We start from the raw sequence: 14,444 nt of genomic DNA on the forward strand, positions 1-14,444 counted from the left end.
TAATTTTAATTCAGATTAAAAAATATTAAATTATAAATTAAAATTAAAAAAATAACTTATATAAACTAAAAAAAAATATATATATTTAAGTCTTTCTTTAAAAGAATGGATAAAAGTTATAAAATCGTATATTATTTATTTATTTTCCTCTCTTTTTATCTGCCAGCCCGAAACAGCGAAATAGGGTAATGTAAAAGGGCAATTCAGTAATTTCAAGGCGGCTATACCGATTTATATAGGTGCATATAGCTCCGTGGAATCAACGCAGCCAAAGAAAAGAAAATCCTCAATTTTCTGAGCAGCCAAACACTCTCTCTCTGTCTCTCGAAAATTCTCAGTTTGCAGAGAAAATCTGAATCATGTCGTGGCAAGCGTATGTCGACGATCACCTTCTGTGTGACATCGAAGGTAACCACCTCACTCACGCTGCTATCATCGGCCAAGACGGCAGCGTTTGGGCTCAGAGTACCGACTTCCCTCAGGTAAGCTTTCCATTTTCCTTTACTCTTTTTCCCAGTCGGATCTCGATTTATTGTTAATTGCTTAGGGAAAGTTCTAGATTCGCCGATCTATGCTCACTTGTTATGGAGATTGAAGAAAAAGAATCAACATGCAAAAATATTTCTGAAATCAGCAACGGCAGTTCAGTGCATCTTCATCTTCTCTGATAATTAACAATTAACTAATTAACAAGAAAACCAGAGGATCACTTGTGTTGATTCAGATTCTGTACTTGCCAGCAACTATTGTATTTTAATGCTAACATAACATTGTTTTTTATTTTTATTTTTGGTTTTGATGTGTGACTGATTCATGCGGTAACAGATCTGTTTTTTTTGTTGATCTGTTCTAATGTATTGATTTTTATTTAGTTCAAACCTGAGGAGATAACTGCCATCATGAATGACTTTAATGAGCCTGGATCACTTGCTCCAACTGGATTGTATCTCGGTGGCACCAAATATATGGTCATCCAGGGTGAACCCGGTGCTGTCATTCGAGGGAAGAAGGTAACCGCCGTTTCTGATCTTTGCCTGAAATTTGTTCATAGATTCGTATGTGTTTGAACGAGCATTTGCTAAATTGATTCTGAACTAATATTATTTGTGTATGGATGATTTTATTCTAGAACCATGTTAGTAGTAAAACTCATTATAATTTTTTTGATTTAATGCAAAACCAGTTCTGAATTCAAGTCAATTCCTCAACATGGAAGTTGGAACAACATTTGTCTAAAATTACAATAGTTGGTATTTGAATGTTATATTGGATCATCTAATGTGAATCCAAATATGCTATACTAACTTATATGTGATGGTACTGTTTCTGTGAAGATATGCTTTTCCATTTTTTTTAACTATATAGATTTTAGTTTTAGAATCATGCAATAAAATCACAGTCTGTGCTACAATCTAGTAAAAAAATTACCTCTTTTGAGGTTGACGTTGAGGGCAACATGAACATGGCTGGGGCTTGCAGGTGTACTGCAGTAATTTAGTTGTGCAACTGTATATTGCATGTGATTTTATAAGCAAAATATAAACGTTTTCTAAACCTTTGCACATTTTTGGAATCCATCGATGTGTTTGTGGATTGCATGTGAAACAAATTATAATTTATAAGCAAATGCAAATGTAAATAGACGACACCTTTGTGCAGAGTAATTATTGTTTGCATCCTCTCAAGTCTAAACAATTAAATACCGGGATTGTCTTATAAATTGTTACCTTCAATTTTAATCTTTAATAGAACATTTGTGTTTCTTGCACTGTATCTTAGTGCATACTTTGACCATTATAGTTGTAATATCAACCTTTATCTTTATTATCCAGGGTCCTGGTGGTGTTACTGTGAAGAAGACCGGTGCGGCCTTGATCATTGGCATTTATGATGAACCAATGACTCCAGGTCAATGCAACATGGTAGTTGAAAGGCTTGGTGATTATCTCATTGAACAGGGTCTCTAATCTTTGCTTAATGTCTTGTTATCGTGCATATTTCATTGGCTTCTGTACAAGTTTTTGCATCGACCTGGACTGGAATGCTTTGATTGCAGTGTAATAATCTTGTGAGTATGAAAAGTCACGGGATCTGCGTGTTGCGAAGAAAGTGTTTGATGCTTGAGAAATGATGACTATAATCTCTATCTTTGTACTTTTTTAGTGGGGTACCTGTATACATTACACTGGTTTTAAATTTTTAATGCTATGGTATAATGGTTGGCATATTTATCAAAAGTTTGCAGATTCTTCTTGTCCATCTGGCCAAAAGCCTTCGTATTTATACTTCCGTATTCCTCCCAACCCCCCCCCCCCCCCCTTTTCCTGATGCAAATGATTTTATCAGTTAAACTAGTGCATTAAAGCTCTTTTATAGTGTGTTTGGTTGAGCCTCCCGCCTGGGAAAATCATGCCCAATTCTCCCGTTAAGGTCAAAGCTACTTTGTATTTCTTCCTATGTTTGGGGTTTGGAGGTAGATCCAAACACCCACTTATTATTTGTATTTTAAGTGCGTTTGGTAAAAGCAAAATTCTTTTGTTTCAAGAAATTTTCATTAGAGATCCTTTTAAAGATCAAACTCGGTTTGACTCATTACACAATCAGACACCCTCATTCATTGTACGGCATGGCAGATCATGTATGTCAGGCTATCAGTAATATTTGGTCTGTATCCAAGTTGTGGGAATCTCTGTTATCATTATTACTTGACGATGATAACCAAGTGAACCTGTTGAAACCTCTGGTAATTGCAATGTTGGGGATTGTGGTCTCTGTTTTGTGCTCGACGTCTTGGCATATCAAGAAAAGAAAGCGACGGATCTGTAATGGATTTGTTCCCGAATCCGAGCTTGTACATTGGTTATTGTTCGGGTTGGCTGGGACTTAGGTGAAAGTCCATGATGACAGTTTCCAGCGAACAATGACCCGTTTTCTCCTTAAACTATTTAGTTAAAACTTTTTAAAATGTTTAATTTAATTTGTCATGTTATTAGGATTGTAGACCAAAATAATTTAATCTGCAAGTTTTGCTATCCGACTCATGTAGTCTAGCAGTTAAGCGGGTCAAAACTCCATCTTTATTTTCGATCTTGACAATTTAGCGTGCACATTTATTTGGATAAATGTACCGAAACGGGTCAGAATAATTTATTCTCCATCTTTATGTAACTAAAATGTGTTTGATCTTGAATAGCTGCAGCCTGCAAGCCAAATATACCATTTCTTTTGCTGTTTTTTTTATACGACACACTGGTAGAATTGAGTGAGGTGGGCTAGCTTATATTAACAGCTCAATCATTAAAGTCAAGACAAACGATAGTTATTGCTTGCAAGATCCTAAAGACGTCTTCCTTTCCAAAGCACTCGAACCTATTAGATAATGGGAATTCATAGAGAAGCATTCGAATTGAAAAAAAAATGTTGAGAAAGAAAAATAAATGATACGAAATGAATAAATTAAAGTGCGAAAAAATTGTGATTGTTGAGCAAACTAAAATTGTAAAAAATGGAATCAAATTTTAATCAGAAAATGGAGGTTTGAATCGATGCTGAAACAAAAAATGAAGCAAAGGCTTCAATATCTAAAATGGAAAAAAAGAATTAGGTAATTATTTAAAAAAATGTTTTTTTTAAGTTCTCTCAAAAGTTGGTAAAAAGAAAAATACTATTTCTTCAAAATAAATTAAACCAAACATGTACTAAGAATGTGATTGATAAAGGTTATTTTCAAAATAAACATCTTCTAAGGATAATAACTATTTTTAAAAATCTAACACATTTGGAAAATTATCTTAGAAATTAAAGTATAATTTTGTTATGATAAATAAAATATTAGAGCTTATAATTAAATGTATCAGGTTATTTAGCTAACTTTTATATTCACATTTTACTTTTGATAATTGAATATTTTGAATATATAACCCGTTGATCATATAAAGAATTTCACACCTTCTTAATTTATTATAATTCTTTTGAAATAATTCAAACGAAATAAAATATTTTAAAATTATTTTTCACCAAACACGTTCAAACGTAAGTTTAATTTTTTACAATTGATTATAATCATAATAAGTTGTTGTGTATGGTTCATATTTTATGGGAGAATAGATGTTGGAGCAATGGAGCGGTGGAGCACAACAGAGCTGAGGAAGAAGTCCCGCAATACGGTATAAATAAGATATTGAAACATTGTATGTTGATAAAATGTTGTGCACGGTTAAAATATTGTACACATATGTAGAATGAACGATATTGTATGCGGTTAAAAAATTGTACCACTACTATGTTTCGATGGCATGGACATACTTGCTAGATCTAGATCTCGTCAAATCTCTTTAATCTATGTGTGTGCGTGTGGTTTCTTTCATCTCCTTTAGAATATTCTGGTTGATATTGCTAACTTTGTCACTTTTAAGCTTTGTGGACACTTGTCATACCCATTAAATATGTTTCTTAGGCTTGATACGTGCTTTAGTTGGTTCGTTCCATTATTTGATGACAAATCTTGTGCTTTTAATCACATGAAAAAAATTCATATATAACCTCAACATGGCAAGTCTTAGAACTTAAAATTTTACCTATTGACAATTTGTTATTATATATATAGAATCTTCATTGAAGGGGCTTAACCTCAAAATGATCCTTTTAGGATGAGGCTGGGAATGGTGGCTGTGTGGATTTACTGGTTCTGTTCAATCATGTAATATTGGTTCACTCCGATTCTGACAGTAATTCAAACCATTGTGGAGAGCAGGCATTTCATTAAGATGTGGTTTTATTAGAAAATAACACATTTGATAAGTATCGAGGTTGTAAAATGCTTATATTACTGAGGTGTGTTATATGATAGATACGTACTTGAGTTTAAAAGCTTTTTGTCTTAGAGTGCATGTCCTAAAGTTTACTAAAAATAACACATTTGATAAGTATCGACATTGTAAAATGCTTATGCTAACTTGACAGACAAAGCTTTTTGGCACTCTAACAAATAAAGCCTCACAATGATAGTTCTCTTTGTAGGATAATAGGTTAAGAAAATTAGTATAACAAGATGATTATAATTAGTTTCTATAACAGTCTTATGATTTATTTATTGTCATTAAAACTTGAGGGCTGGATTGGCTTAAATCTAACAATCTTTTCTTTTTTAAGATAACAAACAAATATAAGATGATAAGTACCAAGCTCTCTGTATAAATAGGTTTTCTAAATAAACAAAATGAAAACAACACTCTCTACGATGAGAGGAACCATTTTCAGTATTAATCATCAAGGTTCAAAGCAAAACAATAAAATTGGAAATAATTTCTGGTTTATGCCATTGGCTGATAAAAACTAGACAATCACATGTGTATCATCTTTTATACAGAATAGTTACATTTATTCTCACAATTTTGTTTCTACATACTACATAGATATCTTTTTCGGCTATAAATCAATACTAAACTTTGCAACAATGAATTTCTTATGCACTATCTGTTGGTATACATTGAAATGAAAATTAGTGAAAAGTTTATTATAGATTTAATTATAAATGAATTTCTTAGCACGTCAAAGAGGCATTTTATGTTTTAAGAAATTATTAATGTAAGTAATGTTTTAACACATAATTATAATTATTTTGTATGAATTTTGACGTGTATATATTGAAAATAAAAATAGATATAGTTTTGTTGGAATAGTATAAAATGAAGTCTTCCATCAAAAATAAAATTCATAAACCTAATCTTTAAAATTTTGAATTAAGTGTGATGTCAGGTTTACGTGTATGATTGTTCATGATTTATGTGTAATCATTTTTAAGAATGCTTATACTTAATTAAACAAATTTTAGTCATTTTGAGAATCATAATTTTCAGAATTCATGAATTTCAAAAATTGATTCTCAAATATGAAAAATGTTTTTGCTCTACTAAATCCTCTTAAAATAAAAAAATATTAAGGTATGAATATTTGTATTCGTGTTTATGAATCTTTAGTCACCTTGCAAGTTTTTTTTTAATGAAATTACACCTTTGAATTTTTGTTTAAAAGTATCAACAACATGTGTACTCACCTTATATTATTTCAACTTAACTAAAGATTTTAAATTCTAATTTTTAGATATATAATTGTTTTAAATATTTGAAGAGATAATTTTGTCGCACATTGTGATTTTATCTAACTCAAAAAATATTATTTTTGGTAGAGAATTTTTGTGATTTAAGTGTGTGTTTGATTTTACATTAAATAATTGATTCTCAATTCAAAATTGATTTTAAATCAATTTTTACGTGTTTAATTTTACGTTGAATAAAATTTTTAAATTGATTTTAGATCCAGAATTAATTCTAATTTAAAAAGTAACTTTGAGTAACTTTTATTTAGATTGAAAAATTTGTATTAAGATTTTTTTTTAACTTGATTTTATAATAAAAATATTTAAATATAAATCATATCACTTTAAAATAAATTTTAACCAAAATTAATTTTATAAAATCAATTTTATCATCCTTCATCTAAATGCATAATAAATCCAACAAAATTCTAGTACAAACGTGGTAAATAATAGTGATAATTACTAGAAGCCAATAATAGAACGTGGCTATTTGAAAAAGAAAGGAACCGTAAAGAGAAAGGCAAAAAAGCTTGGAAGTGAAGCGACGTTGAACCTTTTAAGGAAAGAAAATGACAACCTTTCCTTTTTTAACTTTGAAATTGAAACTGTTAAACACATTTGAGTCTCGATTCGATTAATGTGAACTTTATTGGCAATACTTTTAACTCACATGAAAAATTATTTTATTAACTAAAAATATTATTGTTTAACTAAAATAAACTTATTTAGAAAATTTGTTTATTTTAATAAGATTAATTTAATCATCACATCTTAAATAATTTGTTTTTTTGAAATAATTCCTTAATTAAAAAAATATATAACTAGTTTAATATATATATATATATATATATATATATATATATATATATATATATAATTGAGCCTTGCTCTTGTATTTATTTATAATTGAATTCTTTGAGTTGGTTTATAACGGTTTCAAAACGTTAAAAAGTGATCATCTGTTTTCTAAACCTTTGCACATTTTGGGAATCCATCATTGTGTATGGAATTGCATTTCGATCTCAATCAAATTATAGTTTACAAGCAAATGCATATGTACATGGACACCATTGCATCCTCTCCACAATTAAATACCGTGTACCAGGATTGTCTAATGTAAATTGTTACCTTCAATTTTAATGTTAATAACATTTTTTTATTCAATAGTGAAAGATGAACATATATAGTCATGTTTCATGCGCAATATGTTGGTGCAGATATCTTAGTGCATATTTTTGGCCATTATAGTTGTAATATCAGTCTTTAATTATTCCCATTATCCAGGGTCCTGGTGGTGTTACTGTGAAGAAGACCGGCGCGGCCTTGATCATTGGCATTTATGACGAACCAATGGCTCCAGGTCAATGCAACATGGTAGTGGAAAGGCTTGGTGATTATCTCATTGAACAGGGTCTCTAATCCTCTAATTATGTCTTGTTATCGTGCATATTTCATTGCCTTCTTTACAAGTTTTTTCATGGATCTCGACTGGAATGCTTTGATTGCGGTGTAATAATGTTGTTGGGTGGATATCAAAAGTCACGGCATGTGCGTGTTGCGAAGAAAAAGTGTTTTTGGTGCTTGAGAAATTATGACTATAATTCTCTATCGTTGTACTTTTTTTGTGGGGTACCTGTATACATTACAGTGATTTTAAATTTTTAATGTTATGGTATAATGGTTCTCACATTTATCAGAAGTCTTCAGATTCATATCTATCTGGCAGATGATACTCTTCATATTTATATCTCCTAACTCCTAACTCCTTTTACTTCTTCTCTGAATGCAAATAATTTTATTTTAGTTAACTATGTTACGAACTATTAAGTAACTACATTGTTCTACGTGGCAGATCATGTATGTCAGGTTATTAGTAATATTTTCCTGTATCATGTCCGAATCCCTGTTATCATTGGTTCTAGAAGATAGCTGGTATCATGAAAACTTATTCAAGTGAACTTGTTCCATACCTCTGGTAAGTGCAATATTGAGAATTGTGACCTGTTTTGTGCTATAGGTTTTTGTACAGGAAGGAAGAAAGTGTTGTTGATCCCCACGTGGCTTGTTCCTAAATACGACTTTGTGCATTGGCAATTCTTATTGAAGTTGTTCAGGAATTTGGCTTGGTCTTTAACCGAAAAAACAAAGCATAGTAACCATTTTAAAAATCTAAGCCATAGTAATGTTTCCTTTTAAAATCTAGTTTTGTTGTTAAGACTGTTGACACAAACGATTCAATTTCTTGTTTAAATATGTGTTTGTGAGTTAGATTTTGAAGGAAAAGGAACGAAAGGGAGATTAATTTTTTTAATAAATATTTGTTAAAATCAATAGTTTTCTTTAAATAAAAGTAATAAATAGCGAAAACTTAATCTTATATTTGGTTTGCTTTTATAAGTATTACATATTTCTTTGAATTTTTTTTTAAATTGTCTTCTCATTAGAATTGTTTTTATACACACTAATTGTCTTCTTTCATTTAAATGAGTTTGTATTCAACGAGTGTGTATAAGTATAAAGTAAAAACCTGCTGACCAAGGCAAAATAAATCGGTTCGTATAACTATTAATGTTATGAAAATCAAAATACTTGATTTGTGGGTTGGCTTGTATTAGCCAGCCTAATCTAACTTTAAATTAGTTAAATATTTTTTAAAATGTTTTTATTTACTAATTTTTACTGATTAAGATTGTAGACCAAATTCATGGAACCTTTAAATACACTTTTTTCTGATATGAAAGTTTATCTGAGTTGGGTTGCGAGCACTTATCAGAATCAAGGTGTATTTTAAGGCTTAAAGAACATTTATAGAAAATACTTAAAGATTATCTATTAACATATTTTTAAATCGAGGGTGGAAATCAAGTGTAGAATATGAGTATGTTCTTTGGACCAAACCTTTGTTGGTTTCTTGAAATAGACTTTAACTTTACCTTGGTGGGCTGCAACTAATACATCCAGCTCTATTTTCTGAACTTGACACTTAAGCGCATGAATTTTTATTTTTTTTGACAGATGTGTTTGGTATTATCTTGAATAGATGCAATTTAGATGATACAAGTATCACAATTTTATCAAAATTGAACAAATAATAATTAAATATATATTAATATTATATAGAATATTTAGTAATAAAATAAAGTAAAAATTTAAATTAACATAAAAAAAAATCATATTACGTGTCTTAGAAAAGAAAAGATTAAAACAATTAGTTAAATAATAACAATCTATATCTATATATCATAAATAAGCCTTTATTTATTTATTTTAAAAAATGTTTTAGAATTAAAAAATTTAAAATAATAAATAAAAAACAGCTCAAATAAGTTTTTTTTAAAAAAAACTGGCTCACGACTGGTTTTTAACTCTGGATTTTTTAAATGTAGTATTAGTAACTTAATTGGTTGCATCTTCTAAGGTCGTCCCAGTGGTAAAATGGTAAAAGGTTGACATAAATGTATGAGAATTTATGTTTAGACTTTCATTGTTGTCATTGCACATAATAAAAAAATAATTTAATAAACTAGATTAGTAACTTATTTTGTGTGCAATTGTTGCCTCTTCAATAATCAAATACTACAAGAATTTATTTTGCTACAAATTTTACATACAAAATAATTAATTACAGTAAAGTTGACAGTAGAAGATGTATCAATAAATATAATAAATTAATGGTGGATTTGTTTCGGCCACATATCCATATCAACATACTGAATTACAATTCAAAAGATTTAGATAGTTAAAATCAATTCTAATTGAAAGTCTCCAAACACTATTCCAATGAAAAGCAATTTTCTAAACGAAAAAAAAAATCAAGTTACTCTAAACTCAAATTTACTTTCATGTGTTTGGATACACATTTCAACCGAGGAAATCCTGTCAATTCTCTTAAAAAGACGTGGAAGCTTCAACTATTTGCTTCCTAGATGAAATGAAAAATCATGTCATCACCGCCGCGTTCCAAACATGCCAGTAACACGTTGGATTCGCAATCAATTCTACAAAGACACATCCACAGACACGCACTTATCCCCTGTCCTGATTTACTTGCTTGGTGATATTAGTATCACTCTATTAAGAATTATCTAAGTGGCACTAAGACTCGAGATAATCTCAAGAACGAAGCAGTTTTATATTACAAAGTTACAATAAGGTGCCAACACATGCATAGCTAAAATAAATTATCGATGACAAGTCCAATTATCTTTGCATGCTGTTTTGTGTTATCACTTGGCACACAAAACTAGTACCAAAGTTTTGGCGTATCACACAGCTCTAATGCAGTGAAAAAAACAATTCTTATATAACAGCAACGGAGTTTAGACTTTTCTGATGCATAGCATAGAGCATATGAAAGCTCTCCACTAAACCATTACCTTCCCAATGCATTTCAAACGCAGCATACATGCTCAACAAAGCAAAATCAAGCAGCACTTTCAACAATCAATCTTGTCAGTGTCGTTGAATATGCATTAGAGCAAAGAGACAAGTTACAAGAAGAAAAGTAAAAATTGACGAAGAATTTCCATTCTGTGAAGAGGATGAAGTGGAAGAAATTGCTGTTGTATTGCTTGTCACTGTTTTATTACTTCTGCAAAAGCAAAATGGAAGAAAAACCCAAATGTTATATCAGGTCCTAAAAATTGAATTTATATAATTTAAGGTCATCCAAAATAAAAGGAACAAACTAAATATCATGCCCTATATTATTGAACTTACCCAACTCTCGTGTAGATGCAGTTGTCATAGCCTGCAGAAATGACAATTAGTTTATCAGTGACACATAAAGCAGTGACAGGAAAAAGAAATAGACAATTAAATAAAGCAACTTTCAGAAACATTGATAATGCAACAAACAACTATGACAGCAGCCTGTTTCACAGATATCAAACAACTTCCATACAAAACACACCACTCCTCTACAAATTAATACTTTCTTCAACTAAAATAATTGCATTATGACTAGCTTTCTTCAAATCATATGTAGCATATGTATGTATACAATAGTTTCAGAGAAATACAGCACATGGCAAAAACAATGAAACTAAATGCAGTATTTATGATGAGTTGTGATGAACATACTTGGATCCTTATCAACTGTTACACCTGTTCCTCCAAAACTGCACGCAACATCAGAAGCCCCATTTTGCTGGTAATAGCTATTAAACGCAAAAGATGCATGTGAAGCAAGGTTATCTGGCTCAAAACAAGGCTGGCTAGGCTGGATAGCTGTACAGTCCACATTGCCAGGACCACAGGCCCAATCTATGGCATTCTGCAAGTCAATTTGTGAGGCCTTACTTGAAGCAATGCACCATGTGGTTCCATTTGACCTGGTTATATTTGCCTCAGTGGTCATATCAACCGCACCGCGTCCAGTGAAATCTAGGCTATACACACTTGTCTGGTCAGGATAAAATAATCCCCAGTTCCTCTCAGATTCCATTCCAGGCTTCCTATTTTCATTGAACAATGAGAAAATATAAACATCTAGCTCCTCTCCAGGTTTTGCAGGAGTACCAGTGTTGTTGATAACGTGCCTTATCAGATTAGTATTATATGTTTGAGCATTATCAGGCGTTGCAGCTATCTCCTTAGGAGACCCTTTGGAAGGCCAACCCGTCTCAGTGACCATGACCTTAATTGTTCTGAAGTTTAAGGCCATCAGTGCAAAGTAAATAGCATCAATCTGGGCATCAAACATGTTTGTGTAAAGCAAACCAGTGTTTGGATCAATGACTTCAGAGGATGCCTCAAAAAGGGCATAGTCTAAAGACACTTTACTCCGGGAATCACGGTAAGCATAATAAGGATATATATCAATCATAAAAGGTGACTGATTTTCAGCAAGAAATTCTAGCATTGGCTTCAGGAAATGTGCATGGCTGCTATTGAAAGCCCCAGCAGAAGGCGGGAAGGATCGGGACAAAACCCCAAGGGAATGGGTGCTGGAAACTTTAATCTTTTTGTGCAGCCCAAGTTTCTTGAGTGCTGTAAGCACATTGGTCATGGCAGGCACTACAAATGAAGATGCATTATTAGGACTCTCAGTGACTTCGGCGCCGACAGTTATGTATGTGATCTTTGTAGCCGGATAGTAAGGAAGGACGCTGTTTTTCAGCCAAGAGTCTGCATTAGATTGGAACTGAGACAATGACAGCAAATCTGAATTTGGAACCCCAATCATAAGCTCAATTCCAGTGTTTGCAAAGGCCTTCAGAACCTGTAAATTAGAATCATAAATCCTGACATATTTGATTTTATGAAGTTGAACCAACTGTGCCACCTTGTCCGGTGTAGGGAGGTCATCAGCACTTCTTCCATAGCAGACCCCAACAAAACTCCCAGAGCAACAATCTGACACAGAATATTTCGTAACATTAAACTAAATAAAAATTATGCATTACAAAGAGGACTTATTCTTTGTGAGTAAAAAATGCCAGCTGTATCTGGAAGTCCAAAACACTCGGTCATTACATTTTTTCAAGGACAAAACTTAGATGCAGTTTCATATGTGTTTTTTGGTATTGTTCTCCGATCAGAATTGGAGTTCACCTCCATAATCTATATAATAAGGGTTTGCATTAAAGATCAATGCAATGGTATGACGAGGTGAAACTTGAACTGGAGAACAGCACAAAAAACACATAAGGAACTGTATCTAAGTCTTGTCTTTTTATAATCGAGACAACACAATGTGGGGTAAGATGTCACGTAAACCAAACTATGAGATAACAAGCGATCTATACACACGAGCTGTATCACAAATTGAAAAAGAAGCGCAAGCTCGGTTGAAAGGGTAGGATTTTGAAGAAGAACTCAATTAAAACGCATTTCAATGAAAACAAAGCATTTTCCATCCTCCCTCAAGTACAACGGTTGTTGGTTTATAAAGAAAGAAGGTTGTTCCACAAATTGCATGCATAATCATAAACCTAGTTTCTAATATAAGACAGACATAGAGTGAGGTATCAATTAGTATTTTTTTATTTAAAGGACCAACATTGTTAGAAGCACAGTAGGAAAATGGAATGAAAAAAGAGATGCATAAGGAAAGGATTAGGAAGGTACGAACCAAGAAGCAAAAGGAAAAGTGAAGCCGCGGAGATGAGAGTGAAGCCAGTGGGCATTGCTGTGACTGTGAGTGAAGCGAAGCTACAAGTACTACTTACTACTTTGTTGTTGTTGAGAGAGTTGTGAAGTGAAACCTAACGTTCCAATGCTCAGAAAGTAACGGCTATTGTCTCTCTGTCTAGAGATTGGAGCTCGAGAGTGCCCAGGAGCTCCACTAATGCACATTTTTTTTTATTCATAAAATATATATATATGCAGAGAGGGACACCTTAATTATAATTATAATATTATTATCTATCTATAACTATTATTCCCTCCTTTCTAATAATATTCTTTTAAAAAATTTGTTTCTTAATATTTTTTTTATAATTTTTAAATATATTAATTATTTTTTTCTATATATAATTATTTAATTATTTTATCTCTAAACATTAATAAAAAATAATTAAGTGAATAAAAAGATGAGAAAAGAATAATTTTAAGATAATAATATAATTAATTGACATATTTAATGTGGTTGATTAAACTGAGTTAAAAAAACTTGAATTAATTGTATAATGACAATTATCTCATTTATTATATGTATATATATTTATTTATTTATTATTCCCAATTTATCTTCAATTGTTTTTTCCATTACCATTTATATGGGGGAAAAAAGTATTACTACTCTTCAGATGTGGACAACAAGCATACTAAATTGTCTCACTATCATACCAACTCAATTGTTTAGGCATAAATTGTCTCATTTGCCACTAGCTTATATAATAATAATAGTATTATGTTTTTATAATATGATATATATTGCATTATTTTTTATTTTTTTTATCTTTCTCATAATTATATTAGCTTACATAGTTTTATTGTAAGAAATAATTTTTCAGTTAATTATAAAAATATATATTAAAAACCATTATAAAAAATATTACATGGAAGAATATATTGATAATATTTTTAACATCTGTAGGCATTCTCATTTTCTTTAGCTTATTTTTAAATATAATTATTCAAGGTAGATGCTTTTTACACTTTGAAAAGGTATGTATATATCGAGCAAATGGATAAATGTGACGAAGAAAAGAAAGATTAATAAAAATATAGGTAAATATAAAAGCTAAGTATAAAATTTAAATTGATAATTTTTTTTACATTCCAAAACCAAACGAACTGTTATCATTATTATTACTGGTTGAAAGAACTGCGTCACTGTGCCTTCTGTCTTAATTGTATTGTTTTTAGTTATATGTAATATAATAACCGGCATGAAAAGCTA

The 14,444-nt window shown here is 31.1% G+C and overlaps 2 protein-coding genes and 1 non-coding gene across 4 annotated transcripts; 1 reads left to right on the forward strand and 2 right to left on the reverse strand.

Moving 5' to 3' along the window:
* Nucleotides 1-243: 243 nt before the first annotated feature.
* On the forward strand, nucleotides 244-7,531 carry PRO2 (profilin). 2 transcript variants are annotated; one of them, XM_041015247.1, is made up of 3 exons: nucleotides 244-482; nucleotides 873-1,010; nucleotides 7,382-7,531. In XM_041015247.1, exons 1-3 carry the CDS (start codon nucleotides 360-362, stop codon nucleotides 7,514-7,516), a joined length of 396 nt encoding a protein of 131 aa, XP_040871181.1. In that variant the 5' UTR covers nucleotides 244-359; the 3' UTR covers nucleotides 7,517-7,531. The 2 variants fall into 2 exon arrangements, with proteins under 2 accessions (XP_040871181.1, NP_001236192.2); NM_001249263.2 differs by lacking the exon at nucleotides 7,382-7,531 and adding an exon at nucleotides 1,833-2,266 and having other exon boundaries at nucleotides 262-482.
* A 2,766-nt stretch (nucleotides 7,532-10,297) lies between these two features.
* Nucleotides 10,298-13,395, reverse strand: LOC100794295 (glucan endo-1,3-beta-glucosidase 13). Its single transcript, XM_006580420.4, has 4 exons — nucleotides 13,173-13,395; nucleotides 11,180-12,454; nucleotides 10,817-10,847; nucleotides 10,298-10,688 (listed from the first exon to the last, which is right to left on the reverse strand). The coding sequence occupies exons 1-4, from the start codon at nucleotides 13,225-13,227 to the stop codon at nucleotides 10,550-10,552; spliced, it is 1,500 nt and encodes a 499-aa protein (XP_006580483.1). The 5' UTR covers nucleotides 13,228-13,395; the 3' UTR covers nucleotides 10,298-10,549.
* Nucleotides 12,591-12,766, reverse strand: MIR10419 (microRNA MIR10419). Its single transcript, NR_161688.1, has one exon. It is a non-coding gene; the product is annotated as a microRNA MIR10419 (primary transcript).
* Nucleotides 13,396-14,444: the final 1,049 nt, after the last annotated feature.

Source organism: Glycine max, chromosome 5 (assembly GCF_000004515.6).
Source record: "Glycine max cultivar Williams 82 chromosome 5, Glycine_max_v4.0, whole genome shotgun sequence".
Classification (NCBI taxonomy): Eukaryota; Viridiplantae; Streptophyta; class Magnoliopsida; order Fabales; family Fabaceae; genus Glycine; species Glycine max.